The sequence below is a fragment of the Trichechus manatus genome, unplaced genomic scaffold (genome assembly GCF_000243295.1).
Source record: "Trichechus manatus latirostris isolate Lorelei unplaced genomic scaffold, TriManLat1.0 scaffold00017, whole genome shotgun sequence".
NCBI classification, from domain to species: domain Eukaryota; kingdom Metazoa; phylum Chordata; class Mammalia; order Sirenia; family Trichechidae; genus Trichechus; species Trichechus manatus.
In genome coordinates this window covers 18,649,313-18,673,803 of record NW_004443953.1, presented here as the reverse complement: position 1 = coordinate 18,673,803, position 24,491 = coordinate 18,649,313, and the positions used below count along the sequence as shown (strand labels likewise).

Genomic DNA, 24,491 nt, shown 5'->3' with positions numbered 1-24,491 from the left:
GAAAATATACATAGCCAAAGATACACCATTTCAAAAGTTTCTAAATGTACAATTCAGTTACGCCAATTACGTTCTTCCAGTTGTGCTGCTATTCTCACTTTAGATGAAGGTTTACAGAACACCATAGTTTCTCATTAAACGGTACACATCAGCAGCTATAACCTCTAAGGAACAATCTATAAGGCTAATGGGAAAAGATTATACATATGAGTAGTTCTTCTTCCCTTCAATCAAGAAAAATTAGATGCATAAAGATAACAGCTCAATTTTAATTATTCTGTTACTTTGCCGCCTAAGGAAATATATTTGAAGAGAGTTTTCAGGGGGAGAGGAGGAATGTAATATGCATCCTCTTTTAATGATTTAGTTATTACCATGCCAACATATACTTTTTTTAAAGTATATATTAATATACTTGTAATATTTTAAAGACTCTGGGCTCTATTTAGATAATGCTTACAGGAAAGTATATTTGAATATATGTAGAAATAATTTTTCGTTGTCAATTTCCAAAATGTATCTGACTCTATTTTATACATATTCAAAAATGATATTATTCTCTTTATTTGTATTTCAGGAAAATACTTACTTAACAGATTGTATTTAGAGAATAAATCTGAAATTGATGCTAATATTTTAGAAAGATTACTAGATGAACTGCAAACGAAGAAAAAAGAGGAAGAAACTGCAAGGTAAAATCTGCCTGGCATAAAAGAAGGTTAATGTATCTTTTATGGATGTTAAATATCTACTTACAATTTATACTAATGAAGTGACTTTTATATCAAAGTGATGATCTATTAACTAGATCCAGTTGTAATTAGATCTAAGAAAAACAATAATTTCCAAAATACTCCCAGAATCTCTAAATTCCACAGGTGTGAATGTTTTCATAGCCCATATCAAACTTACTCTAAATCAAATATCTACTCTCGAAAGACAATGTAAAAAAAAAAGATTACATATTTTTATCATATTTACCTGTGACTTAAATGGTTTTGCTAACTATTATTCACTGAAGAAATAATATGTTAGGAAGTAAATGAAAATATACTTGTGCTATGACTAAAATTCAAAGCTAAGGTCTACATAAGAAAAGAACACTTAACAAATATATTAACATTGCTTCTTTTCTTTTTTAAATCTCAAAACTAGCTTTTTACGTTTGTCATTGAGGACTCATTCTCTAATCTGGGTGCAATGAAGAACTTTTAAAAATGTGAACACATTATCTACTGCTCATGACTGGGGTCAAGGCCGAACTTCAATAAACTATCAAATTCTTTAGATTGGGGAATAGAAGTATAAAAAGAAACAGTGACTTAATTTGCTAATTGTTCTTCCTTGCTGAAACGTGCTCTTCAGATACTTTAAATTTTAATTTGTCCACTGGGATTCCTACTCCTCAAAGTGATAAATGTCAAGACATTTCAGAGTGAAATTTCTCTATATAAATCCACTAAACCTCCTGCTATTAATGATTGCTTCTACAGCTGCATTCTCAAATGCTATTTGCTTTCTCCCTTCAGATGTTAGCAATTTGAGCTGTAGTTGGGGAGAGCTCTTTAAGATAGACCTAGAGATAATTAAATTTCTAGAAATTATGAAGCTGGGAGATGGGAGGTGAGATAAATGGGAGTAACTGAGATGTGTGTTAGAGTTTTTTTTTTTTAGTGTTTATTATTCATCTAAATCAATCATTCCTTTAGGAGCTTAACACAAAAATATATGAACTATAATTTAATTGATTTATAAAATTATTGTTTGATATATCAACTAAAAAGTATTACTAATTCAGACAGTAATTACAGACTTACTTATTACATTTATTTGTAGACATTTAAAAGTTTTGTTACAAATGGAACTGCAATCTGCTAATGTTTAAGAGATGATTTAATTTTTTTGCAGTGTATGAGAAGTGATCGAATATTTGAGAACAGATATCAACATAATAGTAAAACAAACAGAGTTCATGTGATTTCTAGACTAAAAGTCTGCTGCATTTTATATAAATAAAAAATATATATGTCTGTAATTTTTTTAAAAGGAAAGAGAGCTCTCTCCCAGTCTCCGAACTCTCTACTTTCACCTCCTTTTTGCCATATGAGATTTTCTGAGCTATGTCTATAACTAATTTTTACTTCTTTTGATTCCAAATTTTTACATCTTTATGTTGTTGTTGTTAGGTCCGTTAAGTCAGTTCCCACTCATAGCGACCCCATGTACAACAGAACGAAACACTGCCCAATCCTGTGCCATCCTCACAATCATTGCTATGTTTGAGCCCATTGTTGCAGCCACTGTGTCAATCCATCTCATTGAGGGTCTTCCTCTTTTTCACTGACACTCTCCTTTACCAAGCATGATGTCCTTCTCCAGGAACTCGTCCCTCTTGATAACATGTCCAAAGTACGTGAGACAACGTCTCACCATCCTCCCTTCTAAGGAGCGTTCTGGCTGTACTTCTTCCAAGACAGACTTGTTCGTTCTTCTGCCAGTCCGTGGTATATTCAATATTCTTCACCAACACCATAATTCAAAGTCATCAATTCTTCTTTGGTTTTTCTTATTTATTGTCCCGCTTTCGTATGCATATGAGGCAATTGAAAATACCATGGCTTGAGTTAGGCACACCTTAGTCCTCAAGATGACATCTTTGCTTTTTAATACTTTAAAGAGGTCTTTTGCAGCAGATTTGCCCAATGCAATGTGTCTTTTGATTTCTTGACTGCTGCTTCTGTGGGCGTTGATTGTGGATTCAAATAAAATTATATCCTTGACAAGTTCAAAATTTTCTCCATTTATCATGATATTGCTTATTGGTCCAGTTGTGAGGATTTTTGTTTTCTTCATGTTGAGGTGTAATCACTATTGAAGGCCGTGGTCTTTGATCCTCACCAGTAAGTGCTTCAAGTCCTCTTCGCTTTCAGCAAGCAAGGTTGTGTCATCCGCATACCGTGGGTTGTTAATGAGTCTTCCTCCAATCCTGATGCCACGTCCTTCTTCATATAGTCCAGTTTCTAGGATTATTTGCTCAGCATACAGATTAAATAAGTATAGTGAAAGGATACAACCCTGACGCACACCTTTCCTGATTTTAAACCACACAGTATCCCCTTGTTCTGTTTGAACAACTGCCTCTCGGTCTATGTACAGCAGCAATATTACTTTATCCAGGTTTTGGATCAAGAAGGTCTCACAAAAGAGTGCAGCCTGACCTACGTAGAATGACTACTGATGAGCACGCAATCAAAATGGGGAAGGGGGAGTTTAGAAACAATACTCAGTAGTCTCAGAGGTCTAGGTCATGAACAAAGAGAGCTAGAATTACACCAAGACTTGACTACAGAACATAGGATCAGAATACAATGAGAGAGCGCTCCCTATTAACAAAATACAGACCTGTTGGGAGAAGAGGTTTGTAATGTCTTTTGATGAAAATATATTTAATTAAATTTTCAAAGGATGGGTAAATTGGCACAAAGAACACTGATTATGAGAGAATGAAGGGCCTATAGGAAAAGTCTGAGGAAAGCTGTGTGGTGCTGTTGTGAATGGGCTGTGCTTTACTTAACTATTCCCTTATTGGTGAATATTTGATACAGTTTTAATCATATAAAAAAGTTGTAATCAACATTGTTACATATGTTTCTTTGTCGAGTAGTATGGCTATTTCTAAGGGTCAAATTCCTAGACATAGAATTTCTAGGTCAAACGTATATACATTTTAAATTTTAATAGATACTACTTTTCTCCATTACTTTACTAACTTTCCTTATAGCCACCTTCACCATTTTTAAGGCAGGTTTGGTATTTCAGCCCTAATGAAAAGCAGATTCTTTCCAGATATTTAACTGTCCTCATTCCAGGTCCCTTTAAATTTTATCATTACAGTGTTAAAAAGAAAATAACTGGGATATTTTACTAACTACAAAGATAAATTGAGAAATTTTCTATTTATTCAATATAGAAAATTTGAAAAATGCAGAAAAAAAGTTAAAGAAAAGTAAAAACTCCTGTAATGCCACCATCCAGAGATAATTACTAACAGTTGATTAATTTTCTTCTAGTCTTTTTCTCATTTATATAAATTTTAAATACAAAACTAAAATTCTGTTATACATACAGTTTTATACTCTACTTTTTTAACTTAACATTTGTTGTGAACATTTCTCATTTAATCAGAAATAAAATGCTGCAACTCCTCCCATTTGTCTTTTCAACTTAGAGTTGAACAATCCTTTATTAATTTTAACAGGTTTCCTAACTAGTAGCCAAGATTTTTCAAAGTATAACATTCTAATTTTTCTTACAAAAAAAAAACCCTGAAAATTAACTGAGAAAAGTAAATTTAAAAAGTTTACTTTGATAAATTGAGGTAGGAAAGTAAAAAGTATCATGAATATTGTAAACAGTTTACTCTTTATTTTTACCACTATAAGCCCTTAAACCTACAATATCGTGAGATATCTGAATTTGCAAACACAATTAAATTTGGGGCCTTTTCATTTCAGAAAAGCTACAGAAGCAGCATTGAAAATAGAAGAAGAAAATCGAAGGATGCTGGAAGCTATGAGTGGGAAAGCCAAAGGCAAGCACAGATTGATGTGACTAGTAATCTGTCGTTTAAGTTTTGTATTGTCACTACAAGCAACTACAACATTTCAAGTGAATTATAGGCAGCATGACGATATTTTCCAATTTGCTCATGACAGTCCAGGTTTATGTCTATGGTCCTGAAATATGTATAATACCTGCTTTCATTCTCTTAAGTGCTTTCAATTTGGTCACTGGAATAATGGGTTCATAGAAAAAAGACTCCTGACACAACAGACACCCACTTGTGCATCCTCTAAGATGGGGACCCAGTGGGGCAGCATGCGCAGCATCTTAAGAATGGTTTTTGCTTGTCTCTGGGTGACACATTGCTGGTGGAATTACTTCTGTTAGCAGGATCCTTCAGGAGTGGAGAAAACAACCCAACTCTTGCTCTACCCATTGTCTTTATGCTTAGACTTCCATTTCCATTCCAGAAAAACTTACTCTAATGGTTTATTTTAAGGTTGGAGTTTATAACTCTAGGTCCATGGGTAAAACTCACAGCTCTGTGAACTTGAATGGGAAAATAGTTACATCTTTATTTTCACTAAATCTGAACTGAAATTTAGCATTTCTTTCAACTATTAATATGACATAATAGTATCAGTAGTTCCTTGACTTTGTCACCAATAAAAATATATTTCCATGTCACATTACAGCTTTAGATATCTTGAAGTATTATTTACACTTATCAGTATTCCAAACTTATGATAGTTATTAAATTAACTGCTAGTTCTTTTTATTAATAAAGCAGCACAAATTTCCTACAGTACTTTTTTTTTATGTATCTCGATAACTATACTTCAATATAATTGGTTTCCTATGTGTTTTGGAGCCCTGGTGGCACAGCGGTTAAGAGGTCAGCTGCTAAGCAAAAGGTTGGCAGTTCAAATCCACCAGCCGCTGCTTGGAAACCCTATGGGTCACTTCTACTCTGTCCTGTAGGGTCGCTATGAGTCGGAATCAACTCGACGGCAATAGGTTTTTTTTATTTAATGTGTTTTATTTTATGGGTTTAAAAGTATTATTCTGAGAAGTGCTCCATAAATTTTACTAGACTGCCAAAGAGGTCTGTGGCTCAAAAGAGTGAGAAATATCTGTCTCAGCTTTCTATTTTTATGCAACAAACCACACCAAAACTTCGTGGTGTAAAACAACCACCATTTTATTATGCACACAATTCTGTGGGTTAGGACACAGTGGTAACAGTTTATCTCTGCTCTCTGAGGCCTTCGGTTCTGGCTGTGAGGGGGTCACCTTGGAGGTGGATCCTCCAGCCCCAGTCAGGGCTTCAGATGACTGCAGCCCTGGCTGACATCTTCATTACAACTTCATGAGCAATCTGGAGCCAGAATCCCCCAGCTAAGCCACTTCCAAATTCTTGACCCATAGAAACTACAAGAATAATATATGATTATTGTCGTTTTGACCACTAAGTTTTTGGTAATTTATTATGAAACAATAGATAATGAATACCACACATAATTCACATCAAAATAACAGATAGTACAAGGATCTTACAACACTTTTTGGTACTTTCCTGAATTAAATGGTACACAGATGATCCCTTAGAGTTCTACAAAAAATATTAGAATATTTTACATTTTTCTGCATCAGTAGATTATTTTTACTGTATGTTTTATAACGTATCTAAGGATAAGAATAAAATTTATAAATAAATATACATATATTGGAGGTACATGATAAGATATTTTTATTACAAGAGATGCTCAGTTGAAAGCAATTTTGGCTTCTGGTGTACAGCATGTAACTTTATCCCCAACCTTAGTAGGATTCAGCAAATGCTAGTTCTTCCTTGTTGTGTGTGTTACCATGAAGATCCTCCATATAACACAAAAAGAACAACCACTTTCCAAGTCACATACCTGGAAGCCACATGTACTGTAGTCCTGGGATAAGGATGCTTCAAGATGCTTTTCTCAGGGTGGTTAATCATCCAGATTGAGATTAAAATTCAGATGCCAGAAGTATATCATACCATAGAAGGTGATTCTTAGAGGTACTCACTGGGGAAAGATCACAGAAATTCCCACCAGAGTCCAGAAAATAAGCTCACTTATTTTTTCATATCATCTTTGCATAAAAGTAGTTTATTTTTCAGGCAATTTCATAAGTATATTAAAGGGAACTAGGGAGATGGGTTTTCTGACACCACCATTCACCCCATCTTCTTCCTAAAAGACTTCTATGCATATATTTCTTAGAGTGGTCATCAATAGTTACATAAAATTTAGGTTTTAAATATATATATTTCACAGATTGATCAACATATGCCGTTACTTATCATTTTTAATTAGCTATAAGAAAATCTATTATTTTATATATATAATCTAGCCTAGGGCTGCCCAACGGAAATACAATGCAAGCCACATATGTAACTATAAATTTTCTAATAGCCACATTTTAAAAAGTAAAAAAAAGATGAAATTAATTGTAATATATTTTACTTTTCCCACTGTATCCAATATATTATTTCAACATGTAATCAGTACAAAAATTATTAATGAGATATTTTACATTCAATTTTTCATACTAAGTCATCAAAATCCACAGTGCATTTTACACTTACAGCTAATCTCAGTTTGGACTAGCCACATTTCACATGCTCAAGAGCCACATATGGCTAGTGGCTACCATATCAGACAGTGTAGTTCTAGCTATTCCCTTATTGAATGGGCATTTGGGCTGTTTCCAGTTTTTTGCTGTTATAATATTTGGGACTACTGTACACGTCTCCTCCTTGGAGTAAACTCTTAGACTGGTGCTCCCATAGCACTCTGAGCAGATGATCATCACCACTACATTTTAATGTCATTTGTGTCTCTCTCTCCCTTGTTAAACCGCATGGTCCAGGAGAGCAAGGATCATTCCTTATTCTTTGTTTTGGCCTCAACACTTACTACAGTGCCTGGCACCCAGTAAATATTTGTTAACTTAACTGAATGATAACTTATTTCTTCTAATTTTTCCTAGTAACTGAAGAAGTTGAACCAGAGGCTGAAGAAGAGATTGATGCTGAGGGGTCTGAAGCTCTTGAAGGGGCTGAGGAGCCTGAGGTATCCGAAGAGGCCAGGCCATCACTGTTAACAGAAGAGTCTGAAGTGAGTGAGGTCCCTGAAACAGAACCTGAATCAGGTTAGACTTTATTGAGAGCGATGTCCTTAATTCTACTTATGTCCATCAGTGTGTTTGCGTGTCTGTGTGTATATACGTGTATATATGTTGATAAAGTGGAGACAGTCTACGAATGGAGAGATGAGCCCCCAGAGAGTGGCCATTTAGTCCAGATCACATGGTGTGAAGTGTGGTAAGAAAGCTGAATCTGCTGAATCTGCTCTGCCCCGTACAGACACTTAGGGCCAGGGCCGGCTCCATAATTTGTGGGGACCATGAAACTGTGGGGCACCTTGTTCACAAAGCAGGGAAAACGTGTCATTAAAGGTGCTATAATATAAAGCTTTTTCCTATCTTCCATGCTTTCTCTCTCGACTTGTCATGGTGTTTTTTATTTGCTATTGAATGTCATTCTATGTAAAGAAAATTTAAATTTTTTAGTTATTAGCATGAATTTTACTGATCATCTTTATGTTGTGCTATGCGAGTTTTAAATGCAAATATAAGAGCATTTAACTTACATGTGGGATCACCAAAATTACACAACTTGGCATAGCTTGTACATAAATATATATTTCATTCTCACCGGCACAGTGGAAACATTGCACAAAACTAACTCAGCTGTTTTTATTTCACTTCTTAATTTGCACAGAGTCCCTGCTTTGTGCAAATGGTTAAGTACTTGGCTACTAACCTAAAGGGTGGCTGTTTGAATCTACCCAGAAGTGCCTCAGGAGAAAGTTCTTGTGATTTATTTCCAAAAGACCACAGCTGTTGAAAACCCTATGAACCACAGTTCTACTCTGAAACAGATGAGGTCACCTTGAGTCAAAATCGACTCTATGGCAACTGGTTTAATATGCACACAGTCTACCAACACTCTGTACCTTTGGCTTACTGATGAGTAAGGAAGGACTGAAAGGAAAAGAAATATGGGCTGCCCTATCTTTTCCTTTCCTTCTATGTCATCATTTTACAGAGTAAGTGGTTAGCTAATACGAGGGAAGTAACACAAGTAACAAAGGATATGATGGGGTTCCTTGGTCATTTGTGCTTCTTTGAATGCCACTGCCTTCCTTCTGTGTTTGAAGCAAGCCCTAGTCAAAGGGCAGGTGTGGTCACTCGGAGCTGTCAGCGCCCCCCTCCTTATTCAGTCATAGGCATAACACACTCCCACACATCCTGGGTCCACCAGAATTCTGGGTTCATGGCACATTGCACGTGCTTAAGAGAATGGGGTGGCAAGAAATGGCAAGCACATATTTTGTGCACATCTCCTCTGCTCACATACAAGCTCCATTTTACCGTTGGAGTCCCATTGGACTTCACTTATAAAACACAAGTTCAAAGATAAAAATTATTAAAAATTTCAAGATGACAACAGCAACAAAAACAAACCTGTTGCCATCGAGTTGATTCCAACTCATAGCAACCCTATAGACAACAGCAGAGCATTAATCCAAGTGTGAGTGTCTTCTAAGCATGAGGCCCTGTGTGACTGCACAGGTCACATGCCCATGAAGCCAGCCCTGCCCTGGAGGTCCAGTTTGATGGGTTGGGGCAGACCAAGAGAGTTCATGAGCAATGCTCTCAAGGTAAGAGAGTGAGCTTAAAGCATCAAGATGGCGTTCTCAACCAGAGTGGGAGCAAGGCTTCTAAATGCTTCCAAACACAGTTAGTATTGGATTAGATATTAGTCCTACAAACTAACTCTCTTCAAATACCTGCAGCTAGGTGCCAGCCTGTCACAGTCAGTGGTTGGGAACCTGCTGTTAGCTGGTAAAAGGACAAGGACTAAGGGAAAATTATACAATGAGAAATCTCAAGTTCAATATAGGTCATTTTTTACTTTAGGAATTGACATTAGCTTTATGGGACAATAATTATAAAATCAGGACCAGAAGGATGGAATACTCAATTTCTTTTCAGAGTCTCACACTTATATCAACTTGAGCTTTCACCCAGAATCTTCATTATTTCCTCAGTACACCACCAGTTATACTGATGACAGTTCTGCCACCCACCTACCCTTTGCAAGAAGACAAACCATAAAAATACCAAAAGAAGTAAAAGGAAACTGACATCCATTAAAGATGGTGCATTAAACATATGCCCAGAGAACCAATATCCATAGACTTGTCTTATGTTCAAAAAATTCCACATTGCTCTCCAATACTTGTTTTCAAATAGACTATTAGGAAGTGATAGGTCCCTGGGTGGTGCAAGTAGTTTGTGATTGGCTGCTCACATAAAGGTTGGCAGTTCGAACTCACCCAGCAGCTCCATGGAAGAGAGTCCTGGTGATCTGTTTCCATAAAGATTACAGCCAAGAAAACTCTATAGAGCAATTCAGCTCTGTAACACATGGGGTCACCATGAGTTGGAATTGACCTGATGGTAACGAGTTTGGGTTTATTTATTTATTTATTAATCAGGGAGTGTAATTCAAAGAAAACGAGCAGGGGACAACTGACATCTAGGACAGCACTTGTAACACCTGCTGCACAAAGGGTGTGTTCCTGAAACCATTGGTTCCTGAATGGCCATCTACAAACCCTTGTCAGATCACATTTTCTCCAGCCTACTACATCCCTCTCAGATAAAGCCCGAATTTACCAAGTCATCAGAATCCCAAGCTGGGCAGCCTGTAGTGAGCAACTACTAAACACTGTTTAAGTCTCTTCCTGCCACCCTATTAGCCAGCTACCTGACCAGTTTTAAGCAGTAATAATTCAAGGTTTACCCTCTGACAAGTTCTGAAGCACTGATAGTCAGTGTTGTCAATTAAAGGATGATCATATGCTTTGACTATCAGGCAGTGGCAAGGTTGTCTTTTTTTTAAATTAAGAAGCCTGTTATCTTTGTTTAAGCGGAAGGTCATTCCATCTGTATCCATTGTGACTTCATTTGTCTATAAATAACACAACTGCCTAAAGTAAGATTTTAATAATTAAAGAATTTGTCTCATCCAAGAGTCCAGGGCTGGTCTGATAGCTTAAAGATGTTATTAAAGTCCCCAAGCATCTTCTGTCTTACTGTTCTTCCATCCTCGGTGTGTATATGATTTCCATCCTCACAATCAAAAGATAGCTGCTGCCTACCTGATTTCAGAACCTACTATACAGCTACGGTAGTCAAAACAGCCTGGTACTGGTACAACGATAGATACATTGACCACTGGAACAAAATTGAGAACCCAGATGTAAATCCATCCACCTACAGGCACCTGACCTTCAACAAGGGCCCAAAGTCCATCAAATGGGGAAAAGATAGTCTTTTTAACAAATGGTGCTGCCAAAATTGGATGTCCATCTGCAAAAAAATGAAACAGGACTCATACCTCGCACCATACACAAAAACTAATTCAATTTGGATCAAAAGACCTAAATATAAAGCCTAAAACTATAAAGTTCATAGAAGAAAAAATAGGCTCAACACTAGAGGCCCTAATACACAGCATTGACAGGATACAGACCATAACCAACAACACATAAACCCCAGAAGGTAAGCTAGATTACTGGGTTCTTCTAAAAATGAAACACTTATGCTCATCAAAAGACTCCACTAAAAGAGTAAAAAGAGAACCTACAGACTGGGAAAAATTTTTTGGACATTACAAGTCAGACAAAAGTCTAATCTCTAAAATCTGTAAGAAAATCCAATACCTCTACAACGAAAAGACAAATAATCCAATTAAAAAATGGGCAAAGGAAATGAACAGACACTTCACCAAAGAAGGCATTCAAGCAGCCAACAGACACATGAGGAAACGCTCACGATCACTAGCCGTTAGAGAAATCCAAATTAAAACCACAGTGAGATACCATCTCACCCCGGCATTACTGGCATGAATCAAAAACACTGGCAATAACAAATGTTGGAGAGGCTGCGGGGAGATCAGAACTCATATGCACTGCTGGTGGGAATGCAAAATGATACAACCATTTTGGAAAATGATATGGCACTTCCTTAGAAAGCTGGAAATACCATACAATCCAGCAATCCCACTCCTGGGAATATATCCAAGAGAAATAAGAGCCGTCACACGAATAGACATATGCACACCCATGTTCACTGCAGCACTGTTCACAATAGCAAAAAGATGGAAACAACCTAGGTGCCCATCAACAGATAAATGGATAAACAAACTATGGTATATACACACAATGGAGTATTATGCAACGATAAAGAACAATGATGAACGTGTGAAGCATCTCATAACATGGATGAAACTGGAGAACATTATGCTGAGTGAAATAAGTCAATCACAAAAGGACAAATACTGTATGAGACCTCTACTGTAAAAACTCATGTAAAAGTTGACACACAAAAAGAAACAATCTTTGTTGGTTACAAGGGATGGGAGGGGTGGGAGGGGAACTAAACAGACAATAGATAAGTGGTAACTTTGGTGAAGGGTAAGACAGTACACAATACTGGAGAAGCCAGCACAACTTGTGCAAGGAAAGGTCATGAAAGCTTCATAGACACATCCAAACTCCCTGAGGGACTGAATTGCTGCGCGGAAGGCTGTGGGGACCATGGTCTCAGAGAACATCTAGCTCAATTGGCATAACACAGTTTATAAAGACAGTGTTCTACATTGTACCTTGGTGAGTAGCGTCTGGGGTCTTAAAACCCTGTGAGCAGCCATCTAAGATACTCCACTGGTCTCACACCTTCGGGAGCAAGGGAAAATGAAGAAAACAAGATACAAGGGAAAGATTAGTCCAAAGGACTAATGGACCACAACTACCACAGCCTCCACCAGACTGAGTCCAGTACAGCTAGATGGTGCCCGGCTCACCACAGACTGCTCTGACTGGGATCACAATAGAGGGTCCTGGACAGAGCTGGAAAAGGATGTAGAGCAAAATTCTAACTCACACACACACACACACAAAGAAAACAAAAAAGACCAGATTTACTGGCCTGAAAGAGATTGGAGAAACCCTGAGAGTATGGCCCCCGGACACCCTTTTAGCTCAGTGGTGAAGTCACTTCCGAAGTTCACCGTTCAGCTGGGGATTGGACAGCCTCATAAAACAAAATGAGACTAATAAGGCACAGCAGTCCAGGGACAAGGACTAGTAGGCAGGAGGGGACAAGAAAGCTAGTGTTAGGGAACCCAAGATTGAGAAGGGACAGTGTTGACATGTCATGGGGTTGTTAACCATTGTCATAGGGCAATATGTGTACTAACTGTATAATGAGAAACTATTTGTTCTGAAAACCTTCATCTAAGGTACAAAAAGAAAGAATTATCTATGTGAGATCAAATTGACAACAGCAACTCAAAAGGTTTGATGGGAATTCTAGGGGGCAGTGAGTTGAAGATAATGGTGATGGAATAATTTGGAAAAGGATATTGAGAATAGCAGCACAAGTGGAAGAATGTAATCGATGTCACTGAATTGTGCATGTAGAAACTTCTGTAACTTTGGCTATGTATATTTTCACCAAAAAAAAAAGAGTCCTCCAAGGTCGAGAAGGGAGAGTGTTGACATGTCGTGGGGTTGTTAACCAATGTCATAAAACAATATGTGTACTGACTATTTAATGAAAAACTATTTGTTCTGTAAGCCTTCATCTAAAGTACAATAAATATATATATTAAAAAAAGATAGCTGCTGCATCCAGACCTAATATCTACATTACAAACTTGAAGAAGCAAGGTCAAAGGCAAAGCTATCCCCTTGTAAGCCTTTGCTTTTTATTTTTAATTCAGGAAATAGTCTCCAGGAACTTCCACTTACATTTCATTGGGCAGAATTGTATCACTTGACCACTCCTAGCTGCAGATTAATTTGGGGGTTTGATTTTGCTTTCCTGGCTCTATGGTGGAAGGTAAGAGAATAGAAGAGTGAAAGGGATTGAGGGAGCCAGCCGGTAGATAGGACCTACCATACTATCTTTGCACAGGTACAGTTTGCTGGAATGGCTAGGGGTAGGCTCAAGATTTTATTCAAGAAGCAAGTTTTAATCTGCTCAAATTCTTAAACAAATGCACAACTGAAACTTTAGAGTTCCACATCACAGAGGAATTGTTTTTTCAGCCGTATAGCTGTTAGATCATCTGCTTCAGAATCACCTACAGTTCTTCTTTTAAAGGCTCAGGAGCTGTACCCAGATTCTGGTTCAGTAAGTTTACTATGGAGGCTAGGAATCTGTATTTGAATGAACACCTAGGTGATACTTATACATGATAAAATTTAAGAACTATTGCCATAGGAAAAAATTTTAGCCTGAAAGTTTTATAAATTATCCCCTTTAATCATAGAAAAAGTTCAGTATTGTCCCTGAGAAAAATCTGATCCTGAAAACATAAATTCCAGAATGACTTAGCTGTACATTGTACCAACAGGTCACAGTGAATTGATATATTGAATAGAATCATTATTTAGATGGACCACTTAAAATTTGGGAAATGTCTCCCAAAGACAGTGATCATAGTTCTGATATAAGTAATGTTGAGCTGTGTGTAACAAACTCATTCAGACACCCAGCCAAGTTTAATATAATATATGCTAATTGTAAAAAATTCTGAGGATTTCTGCAGCTATATGATATTAAACCAAACTCACTGCCGTCGTCGATTCCTACTCATAGCAATCCCATGGAACATTATAGAACTGCCCCATAGGGTTTCCAAGGCTATAAATCTTTATAGTAGAAGACTGCCACATTTTTCTCCTGCAGAGTGGCTGGTGGGTTCAAACCACCAACCTTTTGGTTAGCAGCCGAACACTTTAACCACTGTGCCACTAGGGCTCCGTATGTGATGTTAGAAGTGCTAATAATTGCATTGGGATATCTTCTAAATTCCTCAGTTTCTCCATTCTTGAGATTTTAATTTCGATTCATCTCTTGGTCATCTAGCCTACATCTTTGAATACTTTTTTTAAGAGTCCAGAATGGTATGTTTTGTGAATCCTTGCAAATCTGAGACTACTTATTGCCTTTTCTCCTCAAAATCCTGCATATTGACATTGCTCCATTGTCTTCTACCCAAGGGAAAATCTGATTTGGCCTAATTTGTGTTATTTTTCTACAGGGATACTCAAAGGATATTTTTCAATACCAATGTTATTTTTTAAATGTGTTGGTATATGAGTGACTGTTCCTGTAATTCATTGAGGTTTTTTTGTCTTCACACCAAGGTCTTTCTCAAGGTCAAAATAGTTTTCTTCATTTATTATATCTTCATTTATTGTTTTGGATTCCTTTCTCAGAATTATTATTATTATTATTTTGGTTAGATAGCTGTTATTTCTTAACCACATTAATCTCTCCTTGATAGTTTTCATCTCTTTGTCCCTTTTTCTTTGTATTCTTTGAAGAGCTGTTGTTCTCCACATCACTGATTTATTATTTCTGCCCCTTATTTCCACTCTCCTAGTGCATATCTTAATTCTGCTAGTGCATTTTTTATTTCCTTGCATTATTTTCTTATTTCAGCTAGCTTTCTTGTATTTCTCCCTTTATCTTTGGTTGGTCTCTCTTTATGCCTCACTATTCTTATTTCATAAGTTCCGTTGTCCTATTGTGCTTTTTGAGTACACCAAACATATATCTTGCATTTTCAATTAGGTATATTATATATGATTTAAATTATGTTATGAAATTTTCTTTGAACCAGAGCTTTTTACAAACGAGTAGTGTTTTTAAAATTCAAACACTAACTATTAGATTTCTGTTTTAAGCAGCTGAGCCTATTGAGGATACTACAGTTGAAACTGAAATTCTGCAAGAATCCAAAGAGGGCCTGGAAACTGAAAAATTATCTGAAACAGGTTAGATTATAAAATAAAAGTAGTTAATACATCAAAGTGCTTTTAATGTTCTCTCATAAATAGTCTTGTCCCTTATTTCAGGCATAATACCAACTTCCTACTGATTTCTTTCTCTATTGTATGCCAGTTGTGTGTTATATTTACTTAGATTATTTTATTAAAAATGTATCTAACCAGATTATAGCACTATATTTTATCAAATTTTATTCTATATATTTTATTAACAGTGAAAGGTACCATATGAAATTCACATTAATTATCATAATAATTTGTTTTTATTAATAGATCATAATTTATGTATAGCCAATACAAGGAGCAAAGCATAATTAAAATATGAATTTATGGAATGTATATTGTTGCTTAGAAGATTATGTTTATTTCTTTCAAATGTTATTACAGTATTATAAAGTATAAATTATTTCTGGCAAGATAACTGAAAAGATAATATTTAAAGCCTCTTTTTTTTTCTTTAACATTTACTCAAAAGTTATGCTTCCTGAGTATCCAGAAGGTGCTTATCCTGATGTTCCTGAAATGGAGCCGCTTAAAGAGAGGATTAGACAGTTCACCTTCTCCTGGAAACAGCTGGAAGCATCACTCAATGATTTAACTTTTATTCAAATTTTAAACTTGGAGATTGCTGGCAAAACTCCAGAGGAACTACTTCAAAAAGTAGTTGAGACTATGGAAAGTAAGGACTATAATCATAACATTTATTATCAAGAGCAGGTGATGTTATTAGAAGCATTGTGAAACTTTAAAGTCTTTCTTGATTGTTTATGAAGTAAAATATTCAATATATCTAAGGATGATATTTAAAATATTTCACAACTGTTGTAGCACAGCCACTGACCAATCAGAAAAGCCGCCAGACACAACTACCACAGACCATACTGGACAGCTGTCACATTAAGATTTTTAAGGCCTATTTATGTGCATACATCATCTAAGAGAGTAGTAATCATAATTACTTGTCCTAGCCTTTGAGTACTATAATACATTAACATCCTTTTATTATCAAAATATTTTCCCAAAAGTCTCTCTTTTTTTTTTTTTTTATAGAACCTTTTAAATACCCTGGATGGGAGTTAATTATGGAAGATTATGATGAAGAAACTGAAGACTATCAGGCAGAAGGAGAAGTTGACGAGGAGCTCGAAGAAGAGGAAGAGGAAGAAGAAGAGGTATGATTCTTTTATTATCATTCTCATTTGGCAGGTCACTCAGAATGTACATATCCTGAGTGGTAACTATCACTTTTGGGCCCCAAGTGAACAAACAAGTGTCCTCAATTTCATAAATAAACATTTTCATGCACAACTTCTTTGGAAGGAGTAACACTAAACAGTGTGATCAAAGAAGGACACTATCGAGAAGATGACATTTGAGGTGAGACAGAAAGGCTGAAAAGGATCTGGACAAAGATCACTCCACTGCAAAGCCCCAGAGGTGGGCATAAGCTCAGTGTGGCCAAGAAGGAAATTGAACGTGGCCCTATACAACCTCCCACCCTGGCTTCACATGAGCCCTGCAATGCCAGGGCTGCATAAACAGCATATTACATCCATGAAGAGAGAAAAGGGATCTTCTTTTCTTCTTTTTTTGGTGAAAAAATATATAGATATTAGAGAAATAAATATTTATAGATTTAACAGAAGTGAGTGTTGTATGGAGCCCTGGTGGCACAGTTGTCAAGAGCTCAGCTGCTAACCAAAAGGTCGGCAGTTCAAATCCACCAGCTGCTCCTTAGAAACCCTATGGGGCAGTTCTGCTCTGTCCTATAGGGTCACTATGAGTCGGAATCGACTCAACGGCAATAAGTGGGTGTTTTATATAAAATACAGCAATGGAGTCTTTGAGGGGCTGCTTGCATAATAGTGTGCAATATTCTCACACAGGAACAACTCTTATTCAAGCCTCATTCTTATTCTTTTGGCATCAGAATTTTGATAACCATTCTCATTTGATATTCTTCCAGTTCAGGCATCTATCTATCATAAAACAGGAAATGGTTCTTTTAATTCTGAGCTTTATAAATAAAATAATTCTTAAGTTACATAAACATACACTTGTAATTAACTTATTGTTGCTTAACTTAAACCCAAATATTTGTGTGTCAAACAACAAAAGATATGCAGTGTGATTCTGATAACAGTTTTTAATACTTTAGTCAAGAGTGGCTAAAGGAAGTGATTTTGTCTTATATTCAGATTCTTTTCTCTCCTTGTCCTTCTGCTATATCTGCCAGTCTTTTGTGTCACACTCTATTTATTTCCTGCATCCAAGAAAATGGCCTTTTTCTTGTATCTTTAGAAAATTCTCAGTCTATCTGTAATTTTCAAAACTTACATTTTTAGGTATGGTCTTCACTGATAATGTAATCACTTTTTCTCACTTCCTCTCTTCCTAATACGAAACTGAAACACCACTCTTGAGGCCCCAATAAGTTTCTTAAATTAGAAGATTGAATGGAAGACATATTTCAAAGTATAAGAGCAACAATGTAAGGAAAGAGATGGAAAATTTGAGAGAAAAGATATTTGGAGGATAGCTCCAAGAGACCTAGCTAGTGATAGGTGTTATGGAAGAAAAAAGGAAGAGATGGAAGAGAGGCAAGAATTTATTTCTCTGAGACAAAGAAAGACATAACCTACAGATTGAAAGACACACCAAGTCCAGGCAGAATTGATGAAAAAAGACAAACACCTAGTCCTGGACATATGGGGTATGAGTCCTGAACTGTGAGGAGAAAGAGAAAATAGAACAAGTATCCAGACAGGATAGCACTTCCCCATTGTTCCAATATAAACACTGGAAAATTTAAAAATATAAACACCTACATAAGATAGTGAGTTAAATAAGAAAAAGTAAATAAAATTACAGACTATTTAAAAATGAATAATAATATTAAAATCACATATAAAAACATTGTGGCATGGCAGAAGTAGAAATTAGGGTTGCCAGGTAAAATACACAATGCACAATTAAATTTGAATTTCAGATAAATGTTTTTATGCATGGGATGTGCATAAACTGAAAAATTATTTGTTATCTGGAATTCAAATTTAATTGGATGGTCTGTATTTTTATTTGCTAAGTCTGGCAACCCTACTTTAAATGCATTTATTAGGAAACAAGAAAGACTGGAAAAAAATAGCAAAGCAGTCAACTGAAGAACCTGGAAAAAAAGCACCACAAAATAAGCCAAAAGAAAGTAGAAGGAAGAAGATTAAAGGCAAAAGTTAATGAAAGGAAAATAAGACAAAATATAAACAGTAGACCTAATTATAAAAATGTAAGTTTAGTTCATTGATAAGAGCAATAAAATAGACAATTTCTGGCAAGTCGAGTCGTGTAAAAAGAAGAAACAATAAACATGTGAAATGAAATGGGTATATAACTAGATAAAAACAAAAAGAGAGTTGTTTTAAATTATAGAAGCTTTATACTAATATATTTGAAAGTCAAGATGAAAAGGATTTTACCCAGAAAAATCAGTTACTAAAATTTGCTTAGGAAGGAAGATAAAAGCTGAACAAACAAAAATAATTGGTGGGTTTATTTCTAATATACCTACTTTGATTAGATAGTTCCTATGTTACTTATATTCATCCACATCATAAAAAAAGGTAAATACTTCCAGTTGATTTTGAAGCTTGCATAACCCTAATACAAAAATTGAAGAAGGGTGGCACAAGTAGAGTATAGATTATTCTCATTTTTACACGTTTACAGAAGGTTATCTATATTGGTAGGATATACTTAGAAAAAAGAGTCTGGAATGATACACACAAAATTATTAAGAGTATTAATATAGTATTGGAAGGAAAAAGATGAAGTTTTCACTCTATACATTGTGATGTATTTTGAACACTTTTACAATAAGCATGTATTAATAGGAAACAAAGCAATTCCTGAGGCATCTCTTATTTAATTTTAAGAAGTTGTGACCCTGATTCAGCTTTTGTTTTTCTGGGTTTGCTTGTTGCTGGGTGCTGTCTAGTCAATTCCGACTCATAGCAACCCCATGTGACAGAGTAGAAGAACTGCCCCATAGGGTTTTCTTGGCTGTAATCTTTATGGTAGCAGATTGACAGGTCTTTCTCCTGCAGAGCCACTGAGTGAACTCAAACCACCAACCTTTCGGTTAGCAGCTGAGCACTTAACCTTTGAGCCACCAGGGCTCCTTATTTTCCTGAGAATAATATTTTTTTATAAACCTCACAGTGACCCTGTGCCAGCACCTCCTGGGGTTTTTCATTCCACCTGTATCTGTAGAGGGCTGAGGATAATTTCATTCTCAGTGATGCTTATGAAAATCAAGAATCATGGAATGTGAATTTAGAGGAATATGAGAACTGATTTTTTAAAATAATTAAAATCATATAAGAACTAGCCTTTCATGGATTGCTTTAAATCTGTATTGTTGTGGATTAAATATTGCCCAAGATCCAGTATTTTTTAAATTTCCTCTTTAGTATTGCATCAAATTACTTCTTAATAATGTTCTCCAAACTGTGAATGTATTTCTAGAATGAAGAGAGAATTAAAGAAAAGAGGAGGCATTTGGGAGATACAAAGCACTTTTGTCCAGTGGTTCTCAAAGAAAACTTCATCCTACAACCAGGCAACATAGAAGAAGCAGCTAAATATCGAGACAAGATCTACTACTTTTCAAGTGCTGAGGCTAAAGAAAAGTTTCTGGAGCACCCTGAGGAGTATGTGGCTCATGAAGAACCATTGAAGGTGAAAACAATGTTTCTATCCTAAATTATTGCTCCTTACTACTTTTTCTAGAACTTACTACCAGCCTCTATTGTTGAAGATTGAAGTCCTTGATCTGACATAACAATAATATGTCTCAAAGAACAACAATTTTGGAATATAACATAAAATAATTATCTGTTTTAATTTCTACAGTAATGCTTTAATATGTATCTTTATATCTGAAATAAAAAGACAAAGCTGAATTTATTGCTTACTATATTAAGAGACAGAAGCCCCGATTGGTGCAAGTGATTAAGGCACTTGGCTGCTAATTGAAAAGTTGGAGGTTCAAGTCCACCCAGAGGTCCCTTAAAAGAAAGGCTTGGCAATCTACTTCTGAAAAATCAGCCACTACAAACCTTATGAAGCACGGTTCTACTCTGACACACATGGGGTTGCCGTGAGTCGGAGTCGACTGAAGGGCAACTATTTTAGTGGTTTATATTAAGAGAGCAAGGTTTTGTTCTGTTATATATGTAAGGTCACCATGAAACAGAGCCAACTCGAAAGCAACTAACGATAAATGTTCAGGCAAGCAGAGCAGTCAGCTGAATTTTACATAGGATTTTTGGGAAGTGTGGACTTCAGGGACTGGTGGACTTTCAGAGGCATAAGTAGGTAGACATGATCTGTAGAAGTGTGATTGATCAGGTGAGACTGCTGTTGACTGGTTCATACGCAAAGGTAGGTTATCAGAGTGACTTCGTCTCTGATTGGCTGACGTCAGAGGCAAGAGGCTGAGACTGATTGGTTCTATTACAAAAAACTTGTCTGAGCTAAATTGTCAATTTAAAACCAGTTACCATGACTATAAAACAGTCTTTTCCTCACTTTGTGGGAACATTTTTATTCTTACTTGTTTATCTACTATTGGAACAGATTTTTCCACCTTCTTTAAAAAATATTTATTAAGAACACATTGTGGCAATATTTGATCCATTTTTAAAAATAAAGCACAACACATAATTCCACGAGCTTTAGACAACAGGTTTTTGTTGTTGTTAATTATTTCTTTGTATTGTACTTTAGATGAAGGTTTACAAGGCAAATTATTTTCTCATTAAACAATTAATACACATATTGTTTGGTGACATTGGTTGCCAACCCCACGACTTGTCAACACTCTCCCCTTCTCGACCTTGGGTTCCGCATTACAAGCTTGCCTGTCCCCTCCTGCCTTCTCGCCTTGCCCCTGGGCTCATTTGCCCATTTAGTCTCATTTTGTTTTATGGGCCTGTCTAATCTTTGGCTGAAGGGTGAACCTCAGCAGTGAATTCAATACTGAGTTAAAAGGGTGTCTGGGGGCCATACTCTCGGGGTTTCTCCAGTCTCTGTCAGGCCAGTAAGTCTGGTCTTTTTTTGTGAGTTAGAATTTTGTTCTACATTTTTCTCCAGCTCTGTCTGGGACCCTGTATTGTGAGCCTTGTCAGAGCAGTCAGTGGTGGTAGCCGGGCACCATCTAGTTGTGCTAGACTCAGTCTGGTGGAGGCTGTGATAGTTGTCATCCATTAATTAGTCCTTTGGACTAATCTTTCCTTTGTGTCTTTGTTTTCCATCATTCTCCCTTGCTCCAGATGGGGTGGGACCAGTGGAGTATCTTAGACGGCTACTCACAAGCTTTTAAGACCCCAGACGCTTTATATGTTATACCAATTGAGCTAGACATCCCCTGAGACCATGGTTCCCAGCCCTCAGCCAAGTAATTTGGTCCCTCAGAAAGTTTGGATGTGTCTATGAAGCTTCCGTCACCTTGCCTTGGTCAAGCTGTGCTGACTTCCCCAGTATTATGTGCTCGTCTAACCCTTTACCAAAGTTACCACTCATCTACTGTCTAGTTAGCGTTTTTCCCTCACCACCCACCCTCCCTAAGGAAGAAAAAAAGTTGCCATCGAGTCAATTCCGACTCAGAGCGACCCTATGGGACAGACTAGACCTGTCCCATAGGGTTTGCAAGGAGCAGGTGGTGGATTCGAACTTCCAACCTTTTGGTTAGCAGCCGTAGCTCTTAACCACCGTGCCACCAGGGCTCCCCTCCCCTCCCTAGTAACCGTCAAAGATTGTTTCTTTCTGCGTGTAAAACTTTTCATGAGTTTTTATAATATGGTCTCACACAGTGTTTCCCCTTTTATGATTGACTTATTTCACTCAGCATAATGCCCTCTAGATTCATCCATGTTGTGAAATCTGTTCACAGATTCATCATTGTTCTTTATTGTTGCATAGTATTCCATTGTGTGTATGTACCATAGTTTGTTTATCCATTCTTCTGTTGATGGGCACTTAGGTTGTTTCCATCTTTTTGCTACTGTGAACAATGCTGCAATGAACATGGGTGTGCATAGACAATAGTTTTTAGTTTTGTGTTTTACTTTCTAGCTCTCTTCCATATGTATATATTTTTTTCCTAGTGTATATAACATTTCTGTAATCTACTTTTTCACTTAATATTATATCATAGAAATGTTTTTATATTTCTACATAGATCTCATAACATCTGATCATTTTGATCATCAAAACGATTTTAACATCATATTCATTGTTAGACATTGTTTCACAGTATTTTTCCTAGTATTTTGCCGTGGTGGATATTAAATGGTACTTAGGAAATCTTTGGGCACATCATTCTTGTTTTTCTTTAATTATTTTGTTAATATTAATTCTCTGGAATGGGATTACTGGATCAAGCTATATAAATCACAATATATTGCCATATTACTTTATGTAATGCCTGTGCCTTCTTAAGCTTAGCATGTAGAACATGATTTAAATTCTTCTGAAGAATTTAGGCCATTTTCATGAACATCAATTTTTATATGATGCCCACAGGGACTGTTGAAGTAGATGAGTGGTTGTGCTGTCACTAAAAATTCCCAGTCTTTTGGTGGTGGTGTCATTTAAGGGCTTTGTAAAAAGGACTTGGGGGCGGTGTCTGACCTCCTCCAACCCCAAAATGGGGAAGAAGAACCAGGATCAACTGCTCAAGGCTGATTTCTTTTAGGCGGGGTCAGACATGCCTCCTCTCTCCGCCATCTTTACCAGTTCTGACACCAACTGTCCCTTCCACAGCACTCTCTACTGGGTTCTATAATTCATTGCAATGGCCACACAGAACTCACAGACTGTACTTGCAATTATAGCGTCTATTAGGGAAGTACCAGTTACAATTCGGGCTCGAGAACACTCAGGATACAGTTCTTCCATCAGGATTGCCTCTCCCCAGCTGTGCTCACAGGCTTCCCTCTCCCTATCCCTCAGTCTCTGCCCAAAGGCACTCAGCTTTCTCTCTCCGTGGGCCAGGAAGCCCAATGTACTATCTCCTGCTGCCAGGTCTCTGCTGCTGGGTCTCTCCTTCCTTGGTGGTGGTGAGCTCCTCCTCTCTGCCCTGGAATTGGCTCTCTTTTTAATGCAAAACTAACCAATCCCCTTGGTGGGCCACAATTACCCTATCACACAGTCCTGCCCAGTCACCTGGGTGGGATTTACAAGACCCTGGCTAGAAAAACCACACACAAAAGTAATTAATCACACTGCAGTCTTGTCCATTTGTCTTCTTTTGTCTTTTTCAGCTGTCATTTCTCTCCTCTGAGTCATTTTGCTGCTTTTGATCTACTGTCTTTTTTTACACAAATCCATATGGTAAGAGCCTGAAAGCCTGATGGTGACTCCACAGTTGTTCTGCAGAGCATAACGTACATGGGTTAGTCATGGACATTTTCTTCCATGTCCAGCTACTGTTAATGCCCTCTGAGTTAGCAGCAGTGTTCCAGACAGATGAGGTTGCCAAAGATTTAACCTGTGTTACTCCAGCAATCTTGCCACTGAGCAATTTAAAATGTGATCCGAAAGTATTGTATGAGGCTGCAGCTACACAATTTCATACTGGTTCTAGTTTTTATGTTTTTGTTTTGTTTTTCCGATTGCTCAATTTTTCATTATTTTTCTCAAAATAGTACTTGCACACGTTAATTTACAGGGAAAAGCAAGTCTCCCCTCTCCACCACAGTCTCATCTCAGAGGCAATATCTTTAACGTTCCTATTTTTAATTCTTCAGTGGTTGCCTCCCCATACTAGAATAATATGCTTATCTCTCCATTTCTTGATATATCAACTTTAGTCATTAGCAACTGACTCCCTGAGGTGAAAATGAAGGTTTAGCTCTTACACTACCTCCTCTTTACGAGAGTTTTATGTCTATG

At 36.8% G+C, this 24,491-nt stretch overlaps 1 protein-coding gene across 2 annotated transcripts in view; it reads left to right on the top strand.

Annotated features, from left to right (window-relative positions):
- The window catches only part of AK9 (adenylate kinase 9), a 135,442-nt gene that overhangs the window by 63,356 nt on the left and 47,595 nt on the right, over positions 1-24,491 (top strand). For both annotated transcript variants that reach the window (XM_023727645.1, XM_004372457.2), the window contains 7 exons: positions 578-692; positions 4,515-4,591; positions 7,594-7,755; positions 15,438-15,527; positions 16,015-16,218; positions 16,590-16,711; positions 20,070-20,273. In XM_023727645.1, coding sequence (XP_023583413.1) covers positions 578-692; positions 4,515-4,591; positions 7,594-7,755; positions 15,438-15,527; positions 16,015-16,218; positions 16,590-16,711; positions 20,070-20,273 — 974 coding nt within the window. The remainder of the gene's footprint in view (positions 1-577; positions 693-4,514; positions 4,592-7,593; positions 7,756-15,437; positions 15,528-16,014; positions 16,219-16,589; positions 16,712-20,069; positions 20,274-24,491) is intronic.